This window comes from Vitis riparia, chromosome 2 (assembly GCF_004353265.1).
Source record: "Vitis riparia cultivar Riparia Gloire de Montpellier isolate 1030 chromosome 2, EGFV_Vit.rip_1.0, whole genome shotgun sequence".
NCBI lineage: Eukaryota > Viridiplantae > Streptophyta > Magnoliopsida > Vitales > Vitaceae > Vitis > Vitis riparia.
In genome coordinates, this window is record NC_048432.1 from 11,599,818 (window position 1) to 11,618,914 (window position 19,097).

The window sequence follows — 19,097 nt, forward strand, 5'->3', positions numbered from 1 at the left end:
TTATGCAATATCATGAATCAACCCAAGAATCAACATCAAGCATACAAACCAAGTTTTGAGACTTAAAAATAACCATCTGATACGTAATGATGGTACGTAGGAATCAGTTGATACATGCCAAAAAGTGGAACCAATTAAAAATATTATGTATGAATTTTAGGCCTCAGGCTTTATATATAGTGAAGTGCAAATATTCTGGATCTCAAGGAATTCATAAGTTATGAAAAGTGGACTTCTGTCAAGCAATGATAGTAAAGGATGACTGATGAGATCCCTTGAAGGCAAACAGTAGAATGTATGGAAACTGACTAAGGGAGCCATCAAGGCAGACCCACTGAACTCATTGCTTGTGTACATGAGGCCAAGGGAAGGTATGGAGCAACACTAACAGGGATTTAACCCCCTAACCAAGGGAGCTAAATTGAATGATCATTTGATTCCTCTTTGGCTCCTAAATAAATGTCTTAAAGCTTGCCTTTCTAAATAGAATTTCTATCCCTGCCAAAGCTAATAGGATTCACGTCATGACTAATATTGCTAAGAATCAACCAAGTCCATCGCTGCTAGAGTGAGAAAAAAACAAACTAATGTACCATCAACACAAACACATGCCCATAGACTCTAGTGATTGGACCTTGACAATTAGCAAGATAGTTAATACATTCCATACCAAATTAATGTCAACATGTGTCCTTGGCATAATACACTTAATAAGGACATACCATTGAGTTCCCATGGAAAAAAGGTCAAATTATGGTGTTGTCTCATCCAAAGCCAAGGACCCTCTCATGTGTATAAAAATGATATGAGAGGGTCCTTGTGATAACATTCTAAAAAAAAAATGATGTGTTATTTTCTTTTGTTATAAAGTTCCTCTAATGATCTCCTCCATTTCGTATTATTAACTTTAGCATTAAAGAATCTCTAGTGTACAACCAAATTTGAATGACCTAAGGGATAAGAATACACTACCTTCTGCATTCCAAGAGGAATAGACTATCACAAAGTAATGTCGCTAAATTAAAGAATGTTGATGTCACATACTAACGAGTCATACATCAAATCTTTGATGACATGTTCCATAAAAATGTTGAAAGTCGCGTTGATAATTTAATTATGAAAACAAAGAAAATGAACTTTCATCTAGAGAACCTTTGGAAGGTATTCAAATGGTTGCAGTATTAACAATTTAAGGTAAATCATTTAAAGTGTGCTTTTGGAGTTATTTTAATAAAATTCCTTAAATTTATCGTTCATCATTGTGTCAGTTAGACTATGCAATCTAAAATAGATGTTACTAAACAAATATCAAAACTTCAAAACACTCGTGACTAAAAAATTTCAAAATGTTGCTTTAATCATTTGTCACTTCATTTCCTACTCTGCCATGTCAATCCTTTAATCAACTTATAAAGAAAGGAGATCTTTTTGAGTGAGATGGCTCATAGTAATGCTTTTAAGAGCATTAAAGCATACCTAATAAAAACCTCTTATGTTGAGAGCTCCTACATTTGGTAAATCATTCATCTCTACATTGCAACATAAGGACGTTCTCTAAGATCACTACTTGTCCAAGAAAACGAGGAAGGAAAATGAAATGCTCTATATTTTTTGAATTAAAACACTAACAGGTGCTAAGTCAAACTACGCATAATAGTTGTTTTATTCTTTTCGATTAAAAAGTTAAGACATTTTTTTCATGCCTATTCAATGTATCTCATTCCACAAGTAGATCGCATCAAGTACATCATGCCAAGACCAAATCTTTTAGATTTGAATAGAAAATGGTGGATCTTATTGAAAGAATTTCAGATCATCTATATTGCTCAAAGAGATATATCTAGTCAAGCCTTAATTGACCATCTCATCCTAACTTATTGAGAGTTGTATAAAGATTTTTCTAACAAAGGAGTGTTTTTAGTTGAAAATCAATATCCATGGAGAATTTTCGTTGATGAAACATCTCATCAGGAGGGTGCAAGTGTTAGGATTACTTGGGTTAGAAATGGCTACGGATGTAACGAGTATATCACTTCAAGTGTTTGATGACTCAAAGTTGCTCATAAACCAACCTTTTCGCCATATTATAATATGAAGAAGGTAGAGTTAGACTACAATTTTTTATACACTTCTAGTTCTAGCTTATTGGTGTGGCTCACGGAGGCTACCATTGAACATATCCTTTGAAAAGAAAATATACAAGTAGATGCAATACCAAAACTTGCATCAAGTCTTACTTTGCCAGAACAAGAAACAAAATACCCATTTTCCATAATTAGGTAATTCCTTCAATTTTCGATAGTGATGAAAAAGAAGTCAACTTTATATCCGCCTTTTCAATCAATTTTTATGATTTTTAAAATTTTATCAAAATTTCTCTCATTAATCCATATTTATGTCGATATTTCCGTAAAATCAACTGCATACAATCAAGGATTAAAATATCAATAAATATGAATATATCAATACTTGGATTTTACGGATATATCGAAAATATCAATAGATATTTTGATAAAAATGTGAAAATTATTCAAAATTCATAAGAATGTTTGAAAAAACTAAAAAAAAATGATAAAATATCGCCAATAAAAATCGATTTTTCAATCCATTGCATGTCTCGTGGCTTGCGAAGAAATTTCAAAGGCTACATGAAACTCAGCAGGAGATACGAAATTTCAATGGTATATACTTTGCAAAGCCAATGGCAATATTAAGGCAGAGAGCATTTCAATTATCTTATGGTTGACAGCAACTCCAACACACGTTTCACTTTTTATTTACACACATATTTGCTGAAGAGTGATGAAGCACCCACTCCCACAGCAAGTTCAAAGCAAGCAAACTGTAAAAGCCAGAGGTTAAAATGATAAATGCAGTCTTTATATGCCTGAAAACTTTCTTACTCTCCAATCACCATGCCATTTCTCAAGCTCAAACTATGACTATGAACTAGCACCAAAAGTACGGATTCTCTGCTCAATTGGAGCCCTGCAGGATGGGCAAGTGGCTTTACCCTTTTTCCCATAATCCTCGTTGCAGTTGGCACACAGGACCTCGTGAGCACATGGGAGGAATACAACAGAAACTTCATCTTTCAAACAAATTATGCATTCCCTGTCACTGTTCACTCCTTTCTCTGAAGAATCCTCCAGTTTGTCCAATTCATGAAGCAACCTTGCAATTGTTTCTCCTTGGGGCTTTGCCCCCTCACAGTCTCGATTAGGTAATGTATTCAACGGATGAACTAGCTCAGTGGATTGAGCAGACACTTTAAGACGAGAAAGTTCCTGCTCAAGTCTTTGTAGATCATCCTTGTGACGCTGGAAGTCTATCTCAATTTTTAGACGCAGAGCCTCAAGCTTCCTTTTATTATTAGCCTCAGCTGCCTCCTTGGCACGTCGTTCCTCCTCCACTTGTACAAAGGCTAGCTCTTTAGCCTTCAAGTCCTGCCTCCACTTCACCTACAATAAGTAGTGCCACTTGTTCACTACTGAACCAGAAAGGGATAGAAGATGGGATAGTACTAGGAATAAAAGAATTCATGAAAACTTAAAAGTAGATCCAGACTTCAGAACATAATGTGGCATCCAATACAGATAAGCACTCTAAAAAGAACAGTGATGTAAAAATGAGGAGCTTACACAAGAAACAAGTAAGACTGAGTTTGAAGAACCTGAAAGAAAATACACACATTGTAAAAGGATATGGCAATGATGGAAAGAAGAAATGCATAAAACATGCTTTAATTGATGGCATGGCTTTCATAGAATCAAATGACCATGACAGTCATATAATAGTTTGGCTTTGACTTTTTAGGCACTTGATTTCTCATATTTATCTCATGGAGAGGGGAGTTAATCATCTTCAATAGGGAAAAATATTGGTTAATGATGAAAGATGTGTAGCTCAGATGGTGTTGAAATTAAACAAACAGAAAAATTAATAGAGACAAATGAAAGATGTGCAGTTCAAGGCACTTGATTTACCATATCTATTTTACAGAGGGGAGTAAAATCATCTTCAATAAGGAAAAATATTTGTTGACAATGAAACAAATGTAGCTTAAGTAAAGGAGTTCAAATTATCCAAGAATAAGAATCATAGTTGTCAACTTATAAATAGTATCTAGTATCATTTCCTTTTTTTTCATACTTTGTTCCACATTTTACCATGCAGTGCAAGTTCTCTACATAATAAAAGATAAATATATACTGCAACAAGAAAGTATAAAGCAATACATAATCACTTTAATGAAAGATAGCAAGGTTGGTTATAAGATGTAAATATAGATATTCGTCGATATCATGCATATGAAAATATTAAACATCAGAATTCTTAAAAAATTAATTTAGCAAAATATATGATATTTTATTGCACACATCCATTATAAATCTCACAAAATAAATTCTTCTGAGTTTTAACCATAATCTTTAGTTCCAAGTTCCAGCAAGTCACACATACTTGTATAAACTGTTGATACATATTTTGTGTTGACTTCATATTCTAACTTTCCAAGTTCATCACCATCCCACCCCTATTACTGCTCACCCCCTAACTAGTGTTGTTGCAGCCATATAAAGCAATTTCACTGGTTTCAACACCACCAGTAGTCTTCAAGTTGTTTCCTACTCTTATCATTTTTTTTATCAGTAAATGAGAATAGTATTAAAAAGCGCCAAAAATGATGCACCAAAGTACACATGATGTATACAATAGCTGCCAAAAAGAGCCAAAAAAAAGGAAGAGAACAAAAAACTACTCCCTCCCTCAAACCGATCCCATCCAATCAAAGAAATCAACTATGGACATTAATCTTTCACCTATAAATAGTTTGGTCCAAGTTAACAAGTTACACAAAAACAAGCATTTCAGCCTTCGGATAAAGAGTTCCATATTCTCAAAAGATCTTCTATTTATCTCTTTCCAAATTGTCCAGAAGAGGCATAAAGGTGCCGCTCCAAACTTTTTTCCGTTTTCCTCCAACAAAGGAACCATTCCAACCTAATAGAGTCTCTCTAACAATGGACTACATCACCCAGTAAACTTTGAAAAGAGAGAACAATAGCTCCTACAACACCCTAACCTTGCCACAATGTAAAAGGATGTGGTCAATTAACTCCTCATGTGCATAATAAAGGAAACATCGATTAGCCAAAGACCACCCCCTCCTTTGCAGCTGATCAAGAGTCAAAGCTTTCCCCCAAGTTGCCTCCGATGCAAAAAAGCTCACCTTAGGTGGAACCCACGCATTCCACATAACACTAGCTGGGAACTACACTACATTTCCTGTCTTTATGCTAGCATAAAGTGATTTAACTGGGAAAGTTCTACTCTTCGTTTCAACCCAACACACCTTATTCTCTTTACCCTCAAGTACCACTTTATCTTGAAGTCTTGCCAAAAAGCACTCCACAAGAAGAATCTCACAATCATTTAGAGGCCTCGGGAAGTTGGGATTCCAGACACCCCTCTCATTAGAATGTTGCCATAACTCCACCACCCGAGCTTCTTTAGAGTTAGTTAGGGCAAATAAGGAGGGGAAAAAAACATTTAATGGCCCATCCCCACATTATTTATCTTTCCAAAACTTTATCCTTTTCCCATTGCCCACCAAAAAGGACAATCTACAACTAACTAAATCTCACAACTTCCTAATGGCCTTCCATAACCCAACGCCATAACCGCCTCTCGCTTCCTTAGAGCACCAATCCCCTTCCACTTTCCCTATATTTACCACAAATGATTTGTCTCCAAAAGACCTCCCTTTCTAAAGTAAAACGCCAATTCCACTTACAAAGGAGGGCCTTGTTAAGTGAGTGAAGGCGCCTAACACCCAAGCCTCCCTTCCTTCCTACTCTATCATGAGATAAACCTTGAGAAAGATAAGACTCCCCGATTTGAGAAGTCATGCTAACTAGGAATCTACTAATATATCAAGTAAAAGTGCACCCCCCCTCCCCACCAATATTTATTGCAACAACCATTGCACATAAGTTTTAATCTTTCATATTGTGTCTTTGATAACACATGTAAAATGTTTTAACATAGGATCATTTTATTTCTTCCTTTTTTGTCCATTTCTAATTTAAAATGCATTTTAGCTATTAATATAATAAACTTCTTAAGAAAAATTTTTAAATTTGTTTTTCTTTAGAAACTATTGAAATGATCAAAGCTGCTTGTATAGTATTATTGTGTACCATATTTATCATAAGACACATGCAAAATGAGACATTTTGGTCGTACATACCATTTCACATTTAGGAAAAGAGAGAGAGAGAGAGAGAGAGAGAGAGAGAGAGAGAAAAGGAGGGAAAAAAATAGAATACAAAAAAGAAACTGTATGCGATTGTGTGTTATCATGTATAATAATGAAAAAAATTAATACATATCTAGTGCATGCATAGTAATATTGAATGACATGTTTTTTGTAAGATAAATGTAAAATGAGATCTATTTTGGGAGTTCATACCGTTTCATTGTACACAATACCAATCATTCTTAAAAAATTAGACGTAGCACCTATGGAAGATAAAACAAGGAAATTTCACGAAGATGGTTGTTGAATGACCAAAAAAAAAAACATATTATTCATTAAACCCACCACATATAGTTGGGACAAAAGTCTGTCATTTCACAACCCAAAGTTAACATGAGTTTGAGTTCTATCAACACCGAGTTTCTTACCCTGATTCTGAACTAATGGTGGTGTAAAGAGGACATCAACTCAGGCGAATTCACATTAACAGACTTGTGCAAACAAGCTATATCATATGGTTCCAAGATGATATAATGAGAATACACGGATTATAATAAATACAGATCAAGTTCTGGCATAGCCAAATAACTAAACAAATGATAAACCCCAAGCAATCATCCATAATGTATCCAACAGCTATATACTACTAAAGCATGTGACAACTCATTGATATAGACCATCACATTGGCATGTTACCGCTTGGATGGAAAACAAAGATCTAGATTTATTGGCTACCATAGGTAGCATATACATGATGTGGGTACTCTCATAATTCCTGAAAAGATCTTACTTCTTTTTCAACAATTTGGATGCATAAATTAGCATGAGCACCACATCATCATATTTCTCTCTGCGACCCACAACTAAAAAATCCATTAAAATGGCCCCTCTGCCAAGTAAAAGGTGATGAAGATTTTAGTCAAATATTCTTCAATGAGAGAGAGCAACAAACTTTGATCAGCATGTATGAGTAATCCACATAGTGTTTTGAAATCAAATTTTTGTCTATCCTCTATTGCAAGGTAAGATGTATGTTGCATGATTTGTGCAAAATCCCTAAAAACTCATTAATAAGACCCAGAAGGCAGCCTTTTCATACAATTTTCAATAAATTCTAATATGAGTAATTTTACTCAAGCTGAGCAATTTTCTGGTTTGCTTATCTGAATAAACACATAGCATAAATGCCTCCAATTTCGTAAAAAAAGTACAAATAAAAATATAAATAAATAAATAAATAAAGCTATGTCACATGCCATTGGGTATGTTGGTGAAGCAAACCTGCTAAACATTTTTATGTGTTATCAACTTCTCAATGCAAATGAAGTGATATACAACCAAACAAAACAAAATAAAGCATACAGAAAGCAGCAGGATGAAAATGCATTGATGTATCTATAGACCACAGAAAAAATTTAACACACCTCAGCTTCTTTCTGTGCCTGCTCAACCCGGACCATCTGTTGTTGTAAGTCCACTATCTTCCTCTTCTCCTCCCCAATCTCCTCCTGCAATTTAGTTTTTTGTTTCTCCCAAGCCAAAAGCCTCTTCAGGCACTTCTTCTCCCTTTTTGCAACCTCTAAACAGGTTAAAACTGACTCTGATGCACTTAATTTTGAAGCTTCCATCTCTGCTCTGATTTCTGCATTCTCAGTCTCAAGCCTTCTCACAGCTGCATTTGCACGATCCACTTGACCACTAGCCTTCCTCAAAGCATTCTCCATGTCTGAGAGCCTCTTCATGGTTGTATCTTCAAGGGTTTGTTTCCCTTTCTTTAACTGTTGAGTCTCCTCCATCTCCATTCTCAACATCTTCAGCTCTGTCAGATCATGACTAAGCTTTCTAGCAGCTTGCATTGCCCTCTGGTGAGCCCACTCCCTCCGCTCTTTTACCTGCCTATCGAGTTCCTTAATCTGATGGATTAAAGTCAGTACCATCTCATCCTTCTGATCTTCAGCCACAAACTCCAAATTCTCATCAAGATTCATCTCACGGAATTTACTTAACACTGTATTCACCATATCGAGGTTCTTCGAATTATTTGGATCCTCATACTGTTCGACCGGAACTTCAGGCCCTGATACAATTCCTGTTGTGGCATCCACACTTGACACAGAGCTTGGGCATGCCTGCGATTGTGTCTGCAACTGTTTAGAGCTTGCTCTAAAGCCAGCAGCAAACATTGCCACATTCCTCTTCAACAAAGACTTCATGGAAGGACTAAGATTAAACCTCTTTGGACACTCAATATCTCTTTGCAGAGTCACATCTGTTGAACATTGAAAAAGGCCATTAGCAGGAAACTCTGAAACTGGTCCATTTCCAAATCCCCAACCACCATGAAACTTACATAGAGGTGGCACTGCAACACCAACTGAACTACTACTATTAACACTCTCAACATTAGCATTACTATTAACAGGACCACCACACCCATTATTATTAATAGGTGAAGGAAGAACTGGAATTTCAATAGTACTAGCTCTACCCACATGAAGATCACACATGAGCAGACACCACATTGCATCCCCTTTAGTCAAATGGGGTCGCACTTGTTGCAATAAACAAATCATACCCGCAAGAGAGTACTCTTCCAGTTGCCTCAAATCTGAAAAAACTGGTTCAGCTTCCTCCGAATTCACATTACTACTGCCACCTCCACAATTACTATTTAGATAAGCCAAAGAATTGTGCAATATATTAGTTAACACATCCATGCCCCCATAACAATGCCCATTCCGCAGTATCGCCTTTAGGGCAACATCATCATCATATCCCAATGCAACAAGCTTAGAGATGGCTTCATTGTACAAGAATTCCAAGTTTTTCAATAGAATTTCCTCCAATTGTTCCTCAGTACAGTAACCCCACCCACTGTCGTCGAAATTAGGGTTGGGGTTAGGGTTTTGGCCAGAATCGTGAACGCCCACATGGTAACCCAAGGGTTTGAGACCCGCATCGAAGATGGATTTGGATATCGATGCTCTATCAAAAGCACTGGCGTGATCGTTGTCAGTTTTCACCGATCGAGGTCTGCGAGTTGTTCGGATGTGCTTTTCTCTCACAGTACAACCCATCGGGATTGATATTGAGAACCCTAGAAGGGTTTGGGAGAGCGATTAGAGAATGAATTACAGCAGAAATGGAAACAAACAAAAAACAAAAAAAAAATAACAATTCTAAATGAATGTGCTTGAATAGAGAGAAAATGAGACGGAGATGAAAAAATTCTTACAGATTAAGCGAAGATCCGGTTTCGATTATGGACTGAGCTGCTTAAAGGATTGAAGGGCTTGTTGTAACTTGTAGGAATAGAGCGAGAAAGCGAGAATGGAGACGAGAGAAAGAACAGAATCACCTCTTTAACACCCACGTTTGGTGCTTGTCATCATTTTTTGGGCCTTTATAACCTTGGGCCCCACCAATCTGTTGGGCTAAATAAATGTGGGCCCACCTATGGAATGAGGACAGTCATGGCAAAGAAATGTACCATAGAACTAATATTTCACTTTTCATTTCACTCTTGAATAAAAATATATGGTTTTGAATGAAAAATCTAGCAATGTCCTATTATTTGAGAATGATAATGAGAATTAAAAAAAAAAGGAAAAAAGGAAAATAGAAAATATAATATAAGAATTTGGGGACATGCATTTTAATTTAAAAGTTATGTAAAAACGTAAATCATTATTTAAAACTACGAAAATATTGCTCGGAGTTTATTCAAAAAAATTTTATGTTTTTTATTTTTACTCAAATCTAAAGTCAAACTCGAAACCACTATTTTTAATGGGTAATATTGATATAACAGAATCTCGATAAATTAATACTCAATAAATTAATAACATTAATTATAATTTGGGGCTAACATGCCAAATTAATAATTTGATAAATTTATAAGACAATACATTAAAAAAATTTGTGTCATCTCCTATAAGATATTTTTATTATACAAATTAATAGTTTCTTAATATGCAAATATGATCTTTCTAAAAGGCCTTAGTAAAATATAGGTCTAACTTGTTTAAACAATGAAATAATATCGTATTGTTTAAAAACTAAATACTTTTTTGAAAAAAAAAAAAAGTAGATTAATGAATTTTACTTTTTTTTAAAAAAAATACATGTAAATAATTAATTTAATTACAAGAAAATTATATCAAATACAACATCTTGAAAAGATAAGGAATATATTGGTAAGTTAATCCATAAATTAATAAATAAGTTTCTTTGTCAGGAGATTATTAACTATAAAATTATTATAAACACTCCTTAAAAACACTGGAAAACGCATTATACACCACAAACTTTTTAAATAAAATTAATCAATTGGAACCCCCCAATCCAAACAGAGCCGTCCTGAAGTGGCAAAAAGATAAAGGGCACTACTTTTCAAGATATGGAAACCAACCCATAAAAGTCAATATATGAGGTTTGTCCACAGTGTTTTTATGTCATCAGTGATGAAAATAGCTCTCTTATCATTTTCACTACACTATTGCCCAAGCCACCATGCCTTATTTACAAGTCAGGGCTCATTTATTTATGTAATAAAAAAAGTCAACCCCAATTTGGATTATTTTGAAATATCTACCAAAATGATATTAAAACATTCTAAAGAATAAATTAAATTTACCTTGTTATCTCTAAGCATATAAAAAAGTTTATTCATGGCGTCTCAATTCACTAAATTAAAATAATATTTTTTTATTTTGAAAATTGATAATATGAGTCAAAATCATATTTTTATAGTAATTGATGAAAATGTTAAATTATTATTATTTTTAAAATTTAAAATAATAGCATGAGGTTATCATACAACTCATTTCCTACTTCGGGTTTACCTGCAAAAATTCAATTTCTAATACCCTGATAAATTATATCAAATGTCAAGTGAATTCATTATATGATATACATTCAATTTTTAGAGTATGTTTGACAATGATTTTAAAAAATGGTTTTAGTTAAAAAAAACGTATTTAAAAATATAAAAAATTAGTATTGAAAAATCACTTATAATGTTAATACTTAATAAGTAATTTTCATGAAAACACTTCATGTAAAAACACTAAAAAAAACACTTTTATTTAGATTAATTTTTAAAAAATCAAAGAATTTTTTAAAAGTTTTCAATACAAAGTGAATTCATCACATTATAGACAGTAAATCATTTATGTACTTAGCATTTGTTTGGATTGACTTTTGATAAGTGGAAAATAATCTTTCTACATGCTTTATTAATTTTATTTAAAAAATTTACAATTCAAAAAAAAAAGTTTAATATGAAAGTTACAAAATATTGGTACTTATAAAAATTCTATTTTATTTTATACAATAAATTCTTTCACAATTTAAAATATTTTAAAAATATTAATATTATTTTTTAAAAATTTATGACTTTGACTTCAACTTCACCTTTAAGATAAAGACAAAAATAAAATATTATCCAAAAAAAATAAAAATATCATCATTTAAAAATTTATGACTTTGATTTTAATTTCACCCTTGGGATAAAATAAAAAAAAATGGGAAATTATCCTAATACAATACCATCCAAAAGATTTTATCGTTGATCAAAGTATGTTGGAGACAATACTCTACCTTTTGTACATAGTGCAACTAATTCTCCTTCTCACATTGGCTCAATTTTCCTAATAAGATAGAGCTTCATCCTCTTGGGAAAAATGCCAAACAAGTCTCTATTAGCCTGAGGGAGGCTTAACTTGTGAAGGATATTGACTTCATCATCACAAGACAAAAGGGCAATCATCAAAAGCTCATTTGGGTATCATGGGAATGTCTTCTTTTATGATTTTGTATACAAATCCACCATCACCCCTTGGCCAAAAATATGAAGGAAAATGCAAAATGATGGTATTCCTCCATTGTAAAATTATCCTAAACTTTCTTCTTTTCCACAAAAACCAAAAGATGATTTTTGTAATTTGTACCTTGTCTAAGAATCTAGATGTGTGGTTTCACACCATAGCTTGGAGAGTATGTAAAGAATAAGCCTGCAGTATACAACATGATTTGAAGAAATATAGGATCAATTAATTAATATCTAATTTAATGTAAAAACCAAAACAGGCCCACAGGCATTTCAAAACCTCTTCTGTTCTTCTCTTTCCTCAGTTTTCCCCACCCAAGAAACCAAAGCCATGGCTGGGATGTCCAAGCAGGACCCATCACCGGCCTTTGCAGAAACAGTGGAGGAGATCATGAGAATCTACAGATCACTACCACCAAGACCCAAAATTGAGGAGGTTGAAGCAGCCATGACTGTTATCAGGACCGCGGACTGTGAGGAGCAGAAGAGGCTCGAGGAGGTTGCAAGGCAAGAGGTCCCCCAGGGGGTCCCATCTGAGCTCTTCTCTGTTCTGCAACAGGCGAGGAAGACCATGGTGCTGTTTCAGTGCCATGAGGAGAGGGAAGAGGCTCTTCACTTGGTCGAGAGGAATAAGCTGTTCAATACATTTGATGAGCTCATTCAGAGAGCTTCTGAGGTGGTTTCCGGGGGTGTCCCGAATGAGAAGCAGATTGATTTGGGTGACCCAGTTGGGAAAAGTGGGAGAAAAGATGTGATCAGTGTTGAGAGTTTGATTAAGAGGGGAGAAGATGAGGAATCGGGGGCAGATGGTTTCAAGGGTTTGGTGAGGAGTTCTTCCGCGAAGGCCATTTTCGTTTCAGGTTGGCATGAATTTCTGTTTTCTGATATTGTTTTTGGAATTAGGAGAGACTCAAGATGATACTATTTCTAGGAATTCAAAAAAGAAAAACCCAGATTGAAGAATCCCATGTGGGTTTTGATCTTTCTATTAATATCCAAGCCCATGAAAAAGATAAAGAAAATAAAAAATAAAAAAAGTTGGGTCTTCATATAGATTAGAAAAGTCAAATCTGTTATCTGGTTTTGTTTCTGAATTCTAGAAATGATAAATCCTTCTGAATGGTTGTTGGTTTGAATAAACAGAGCATTTTCCTCTAGTCACCTTTCAATCAAGATGTAATTTAAAAACTTAAACTTATTTTCATGTCGGTCTTAGGGTAATTGAAATTGAAATCGAAATTCCTTCAGTATCTGAATGTAGTTTTTGGGCTTGATTCACAGGTGAGGACGATACCGAGAAGTTCAATCTCATGAAGGTGGCAGCCCTTATTGAAAAAACTGCTAAAATCAAAGCAGGGGTTCTTGATCTTCAAGGCAAGTTGATGGAAAAGATTGAGTGGCTTCCCACATCGATTGGCAAATTATCTGATATCACTGAATTGAACTTGTCTGAAAACCGAATTATGGCTCTCCCATCCACCATGAGTGGCCTCAGAGCCCTAACAAAGCTTGATGTCCACTCAAACCAACTGATCAACCTTCCAGATTCAATTGGGGAATTGGTGAACCTAGCTGATCTCGATCTCCATGCAAACAGATTAAGGTCACTGCCGGCTTCTTTTGGGAATCTGGTCAACCTCATCAATCTCAATTTGAGTTCAAATCAATTCACCCATTTGCCAGACAACATTGGGAGTCTAACAAGCTTGAAGAGACTGAATGTGGATACAAATGAGCTCGAAGAAGTTCCTTATACAATCGGATCGTGCACATCACTTTTGGAGCTGAGATTGGATTTTAATCAATTAAGAGCTCTTCCTGAGGCTGTTGGAAAGCTTGAATGCTTGGAGATTCTTACGTTGCATTATAACAGAATCAAAGGGCTGCCAACAACAATTGGTAATCTTTCCAATTTGAGGGAACTTGATGTTAGCTTCAATGAACTTGAATCAGTACCTGAAAACCTCTGCTTTGCGGTCAAGCTCAAGAAATTGAATGTGGGGAAGAACTTTGCAGACTTGAGAGCCTTGCCAAGATCAATAGGGAATCTTGAGATGCTTGAAGAGTTGGACATAAGTGACTGTCAAATAAGAATGCTACCGGATTCTTTTCGGTTCCTGTCTAAATTGAGAGTTCTTCGTGCAGATGAGACTCCATTGGAGGTGCCACCAAGGGAAGTAACTAAACTTGGGGCTCAGGTAATATTCCTTAACGACTTTTGCTTCTTGAGTTCTTGCAATTGCTGAGTATAACTTCTTCAACCCTTCATTTACCAGGAAGTTGTTCGGTACATGGCTGATCTGACCGCCAAGAGGGAGGCAAGACCCCTATCCTCAAAGAAGAAGGGGTTCTGGTTCTGGGTTTGCTCAATATTCAGAGCTAGAACCAAGAGGACCACTGACAGCAAGGAATCACAAAAGCTTGATGAGTGAATTCGCCCCCCTTCAAGCATATCTGCTGATGAATTCTCCATAAGATGTTGTATACGATCAATTCATGAGAGGGCAAAGCTTTCAACTTATGTTTTTGTTTGGTTTAAGAATAATCAGATACTGTTTGACACAGCCTGCGGCCTTCTTATGTCTCTAGTGAACATGTAATATACTGGTTATACCTCTTCTTTCCTATAATCTTTTGTCTCAGATATGAACTCTTTTGGACTTTTTGTCACTGAAACCATTAGTACATAAACAGTTAGAACATAATTGTTACTTAAAAGGGATCTTGCAAACTTTTCACCCTGGGTTTCATTTTCTTCCTGTTTTTCATGTTCATAGAATTGAAAAATGATGGGTGTGTAAGGTTGGAGATGATCAGACACTTTATAAGTCATGTCTCGAGCTGGGTGTGTTGGGTGGGATGACTCAAAATTCATTGTGCACCTATCGAGGAGTAGATGTTCTGAATCAATCAATCAAGTTCGTTTTTCAAAAACATCATCACAAAAGGAGTTTTTTTAAATATTGTAAAAGGAGATCTATTTTATTTAGCATTTATACGAATAAAATCTTTTGATTATTAAGAACTCATCGGGACCCTTTCTCTTGAATTAGACAAATATGGCCAAAGAGGGGGTGGGTTCCATTGAGTTTTTATGTTTTCATGTCAATAACTCAATTCATTTGATTACTACAGGAATGAACCCAATTCGGAATATGAACCATAAAAGAAAATGCTTATTAAACCGATCACAGGAATACCTTTGGAGATAAGCGAAGGATTAGTTTGGTCTCATTAACATATAGTTAGTTTTTAGACCAAAATTGTTAAGTCTTTGATCCTAAAAAATGGTATCAAAAAGTTACAAGTGTCTAATATTAGGAAAGGAATTGTTAAACACTTCCTCAGTTAGAAGCCATTTTTTTTCTTTCTTTCTTTTGCATGTTTCCATCTCAAAACCCTAGATTCTGCAACTAACTTCATAGAGAAGGAATTGTCCCTCAGGCCCAAAAACAAGGAAAAAAAATCATTCCAAACTTTGTAGATGAGACCTAGAAGACCATTATAAGATAAAGGTGACTTGGGAGGACAACTGGGTTGTTAGGGGATTGTGATCGGATAATATTAATTTAATGGAAGGGGTTTTGGTTTGTTGGGCAATGCGGATTATGATATTCACTTTGTGGTGGTTAAATCAAGCCATAACAGCTTTAGATCTTTTTAAAAATTTTGACTTTTGACTTTTGACATTAAAAGTTCATACATTAATTGCACTCCAATAATAAAAAATCATTCATACGTTAAAATTACCCTCTAACCCTTGTCATCCAGCTGTCAATTGTCATCGATTTTTCTTTTCTATTCTTTTATTTTATTTTTCTTTTATGGTGTTAATACTTTTTAACCAAAAAATAAAAATTAAAAATGACACGTGGCAACCAATCATACCACATTGTAGACCCCCTTAAGAGAGCAAAGATGATTAGTTTGTTTTTAAGGGATTTTTGATGGCATGGGAAAGATAATGTCTCGCCACCTAGAGGAGCTGGCGACACCTAGGATGAGTGAGTGGGGGGCCCCCTTTCTGTTGTGAGGAGACTGCATCAGACGAGACAAGAAACATGGGCGGCGATGCTAGTGGTCAGAGGTGCCATACTTGCTGAGTGGAGCAATAGTGGAACTGGTAGTGGCTTGCTGTAGAAGATAGAAGCAGGAGGAGATTTTTCTGGGGAGGATTCCTGGAGTTTAGGCTGCTACGGAGGGAAGGCTTAGAGGAGATTAGCTAGAAAAGAAGGAAGCTTGAAGGAGGAACCAGAGCGGACAACAAAGGGAAGAGAGTGAGCTTTAGAAAAGAGCTTGAAGCCTAACTAGTCTTGCTGGTAGGGAATCCATTTACAGGTATGAACTATAAGTCTTGCATTTTCCATTATCCTTCGATCCTCTGGACATTTTTAGCTCTAGTTCTAGATAATATTTTGTTTGCTTTGGTTGACCTCGGTCCTCTGAATACATGATATGTTCTTGAGTTTTCTTTGATACGTTAATCTCACCTATTTCGAGCCCATGGATGTCACCTGAAGTGGAACTCTGTATCATCATGTGTTTTACCTTCCCATATTTGTTTAACCCCCATTGTTCACCTTGGCTATGTCTCTACTGTTATTCCTATATTTGTGTTGTGCTTGGTGAGCTGTTTGATCTAGAGTATTGACGGATTTGGAAATGAGCTAAGTAAGAAAATGAGAGAGAGGTTGAGGGAGGATTTTTGGTGGTCGTTTAGAAGGAGAGAACAAAGAATAAGGTGACTGCAATGGATGTACCCTTGCTGCTGTAGCATGTGCGTAGCCTCGGCAACGTGGGTCAGATTATGAGGGTTGGTTCCCGCCATCGCCTAGTGATATATACCAAACTCAGCTGTCGTCGAATGACGTCGGCGGTGAAACGCCTCCACCATGCTTCTCCGCCACTGCATCATTTCACTCTCCACGCAATCAGCTGAGCAAGTCCATGTCAGGTGTCGGAACTGTAAAGCTGCTGCCCAAACGACGCCATTTCTGGCTTGCGACTCTTGTCGCAGTGTTCAACCCGTTGATCCCTCTGTGGATTACTTCCGGATATTTGGATTGCCTGATGGTGTGTTAGGAAGTGTCCCAAATTCCTAATTAGTATATATTCCTTTTTGTAAAGAATATTATATAGAATATTTCTAGGTTGATGTATTATTGTCATATTAGACTTCCTTATAGAATAAGGAAGGTTGTTGGAAATATCTCTATAAATATTCTAGGTCATGAGGGGAAAAAGTTATGAGATGGAGATGGGTCTGTAGAGACTATACAAGGTGGATAGAGATGTGAGGAAGAACGGGAGGTACCCAGTGGAGCGAGATGGCTTGTAGTAAGGTATGGATACAAAGAGTGGGGAAACATGGGATGTTTCGGGAACCCAATAGTTGTATCTGGTTCTGTCCTCTATAATATTCTCTATTGTATAGTGGAATCATTATCTCTCATCCGTGGACGTAGGCATGGTTGGCCGAACCACGTTAAAACCTCATGTACCTTATGTGTGATTGTTTTATCTTTGTGTTCTTGAACTAACATTGTTGGCATCAAAGCTTTCGTTGGCACTACAACTGGTATCAGAGCTTGGGTTGAAGATTTCTGGAAGAGCAAAAGATCACAAAGCACACAAGATGAAAACAAAAGGAATTTTCACTGAAGGTGGAGTCAATTGCTCTCTCGTGGTGATATGATACAAAAAGGTTTGTGTCATGGAGAGATTGAAGATTAACTTCATGGAATTTGGTCCAAGGTGGAGATTGTTAGGAAGTGTCCCAAATTCCTAATTAGTATAGATTCCTTTTTGTAAAGAATATTATATAGAATATTTCTAGGTTGATATATTATTGTAATATTAGACTTCCTTATAGAATAAGGAAGGTTGTTGGAAATATCTCTATAAATATTCTAGGTCATGAGGGGAAAAAGTCATGAGATGGAGATGGGCATATTATTGTAATACTAGACTTCCTTATAGAATAAGGAAGGTTGTTAGAAATATCTCTATAAATATTCTAGGTCATGAGGGGAAAAAGTTATGAGATGGAGATGGGCCTATAGAGACTATACAAGGTGGATAGAGATGTGAGGAAGAACGGGAGGTACCCGGTGGAGCGAGATGGCTCGTAGTAAGGTATGGATAAATATGGGATGTTTCGGGAACCCAATAGTTGTATCTGGTTCTGTCCTCTGTAATATTCTCTATTGTATAGTGGAATCATTATCTCTCATCCGTGGACGTAGGCATGGTTGGCCGAACCACGTTAAAACCTCGTGTACCGTATGTGTGATTGTTTTATCTTTGTGTTCTTGAACTAACATTGTTGGCATCAAAGCTTTCGTTGGCACTACAGACCTCATTCAGATTATGGATGCCATGATAGACTTGTTTACCATTCCAATATGAACCTTCATTTGGACTTCAACTCAGGTTTCAGCATGTCAACGTGGAGGTGATGCTTCCAATTAAATTGACTTCCAGCAAAAGTGAAGGGTTCTCAATGAGCCATGTGTCGATTCATGTTTGGACTAGTGATGCATAACACGACCAAGGATGACATATGGGGCAGCTACATTAAGGAACATCATGACGCTGAGAGTATGAGAAGCACTGGCTGCCAAATTTACAAGCAACTATGCATGACCACCTTTTGGATTACGTGTCCTTTATTTATTTCTTTCTTTATCTTCAATTTTAAAATAACCAAATTTCCCGTTTTCAAATAGTCTCCAATTTCTCCTTTTTCAAATAATTTTAACTTTTCAAATCTTCATCCTTAGTTTTAGTTTTATTAGGCCTTAAAATATCAATTTTAATAAAATTTGCTTTCACCTTCAATTCAGCAAGCAATTTTCAAATCTTTCATGATCTTTTAAAACGCTTTGAAATGAGTATGAATTAAATTCCGTAATTCCGAATAATGGAATTTATGGAATTAATTCATGCAAAAATAATCGGGCTTTGGTGGGGGTCCCACATACGGGATTTTATGTTCGATTGATAGAC

At 35.8% G+C, this 19,097-nt stretch overlaps 2 protein-coding genes across 4 annotated transcripts; one reads left to right on the forward strand and one right to left on the reverse strand.

Annotated features, from left to right (window-relative positions):
- Positions 1–2,663: 2,663 nt before the first annotated feature.
- On the reverse strand, positions 2,664–9,621 carry LOC117933560 (MND1-interacting protein 1). 3 transcript variants are annotated; one of them, XM_034854998.1, is made up of 4 exons: positions 9,495–9,621; positions 7,684–9,356; positions 3,642–3,673; positions 3,339–3,487 (listed from the first exon to the last, which is right to left on the reverse strand). In XM_034854998.1, the coding sequence occupies exons 2-4, from the start codon at positions 9,334–9,336 to the stop codon at positions 3,433–3,435; spliced, it is 1,740 nt and encodes a 579-aa protein (XP_034710889.1). In that variant the 5' UTR covers positions 9,337–9,356; positions 9,495–9,621; the 3' UTR covers positions 3,339–3,432. The 3 variants fall into 3 exon arrangements, with proteins under 3 accessions (XP_034710874.1, XP_034710889.1, XP_034710881.1); XM_034854990.1 differs by having other exon boundaries at positions 3,339–3,490; XM_034854983.1 differs by lacking the exon at positions 3,642–3,673 and having other exon boundaries at positions 2,664–3,461.
- Positions 9,622–12,355: 2,734 nt separating this feature from the next.
- Positions 12,356–14,791, forward strand: LOC117907090 (plant intracellular Ras-group-related LRR protein 5-like). Its single transcript, XM_034820462.1, has 3 exons — positions 12,356–12,949; positions 13,371–14,287; positions 14,366–14,791. The coding sequence occupies exons 1-3, from the start codon at positions 12,421–12,423 to the stop codon at positions 14,519–14,521; spliced, it is 1,602 nt and encodes a 533-aa protein (XP_034676353.1). The 5' UTR covers positions 12,356–12,420; the 3' UTR covers positions 14,522–14,791.
- The last annotated feature ends 4,306 nt before the right edge of the window (positions 14,792–19,097 follow it).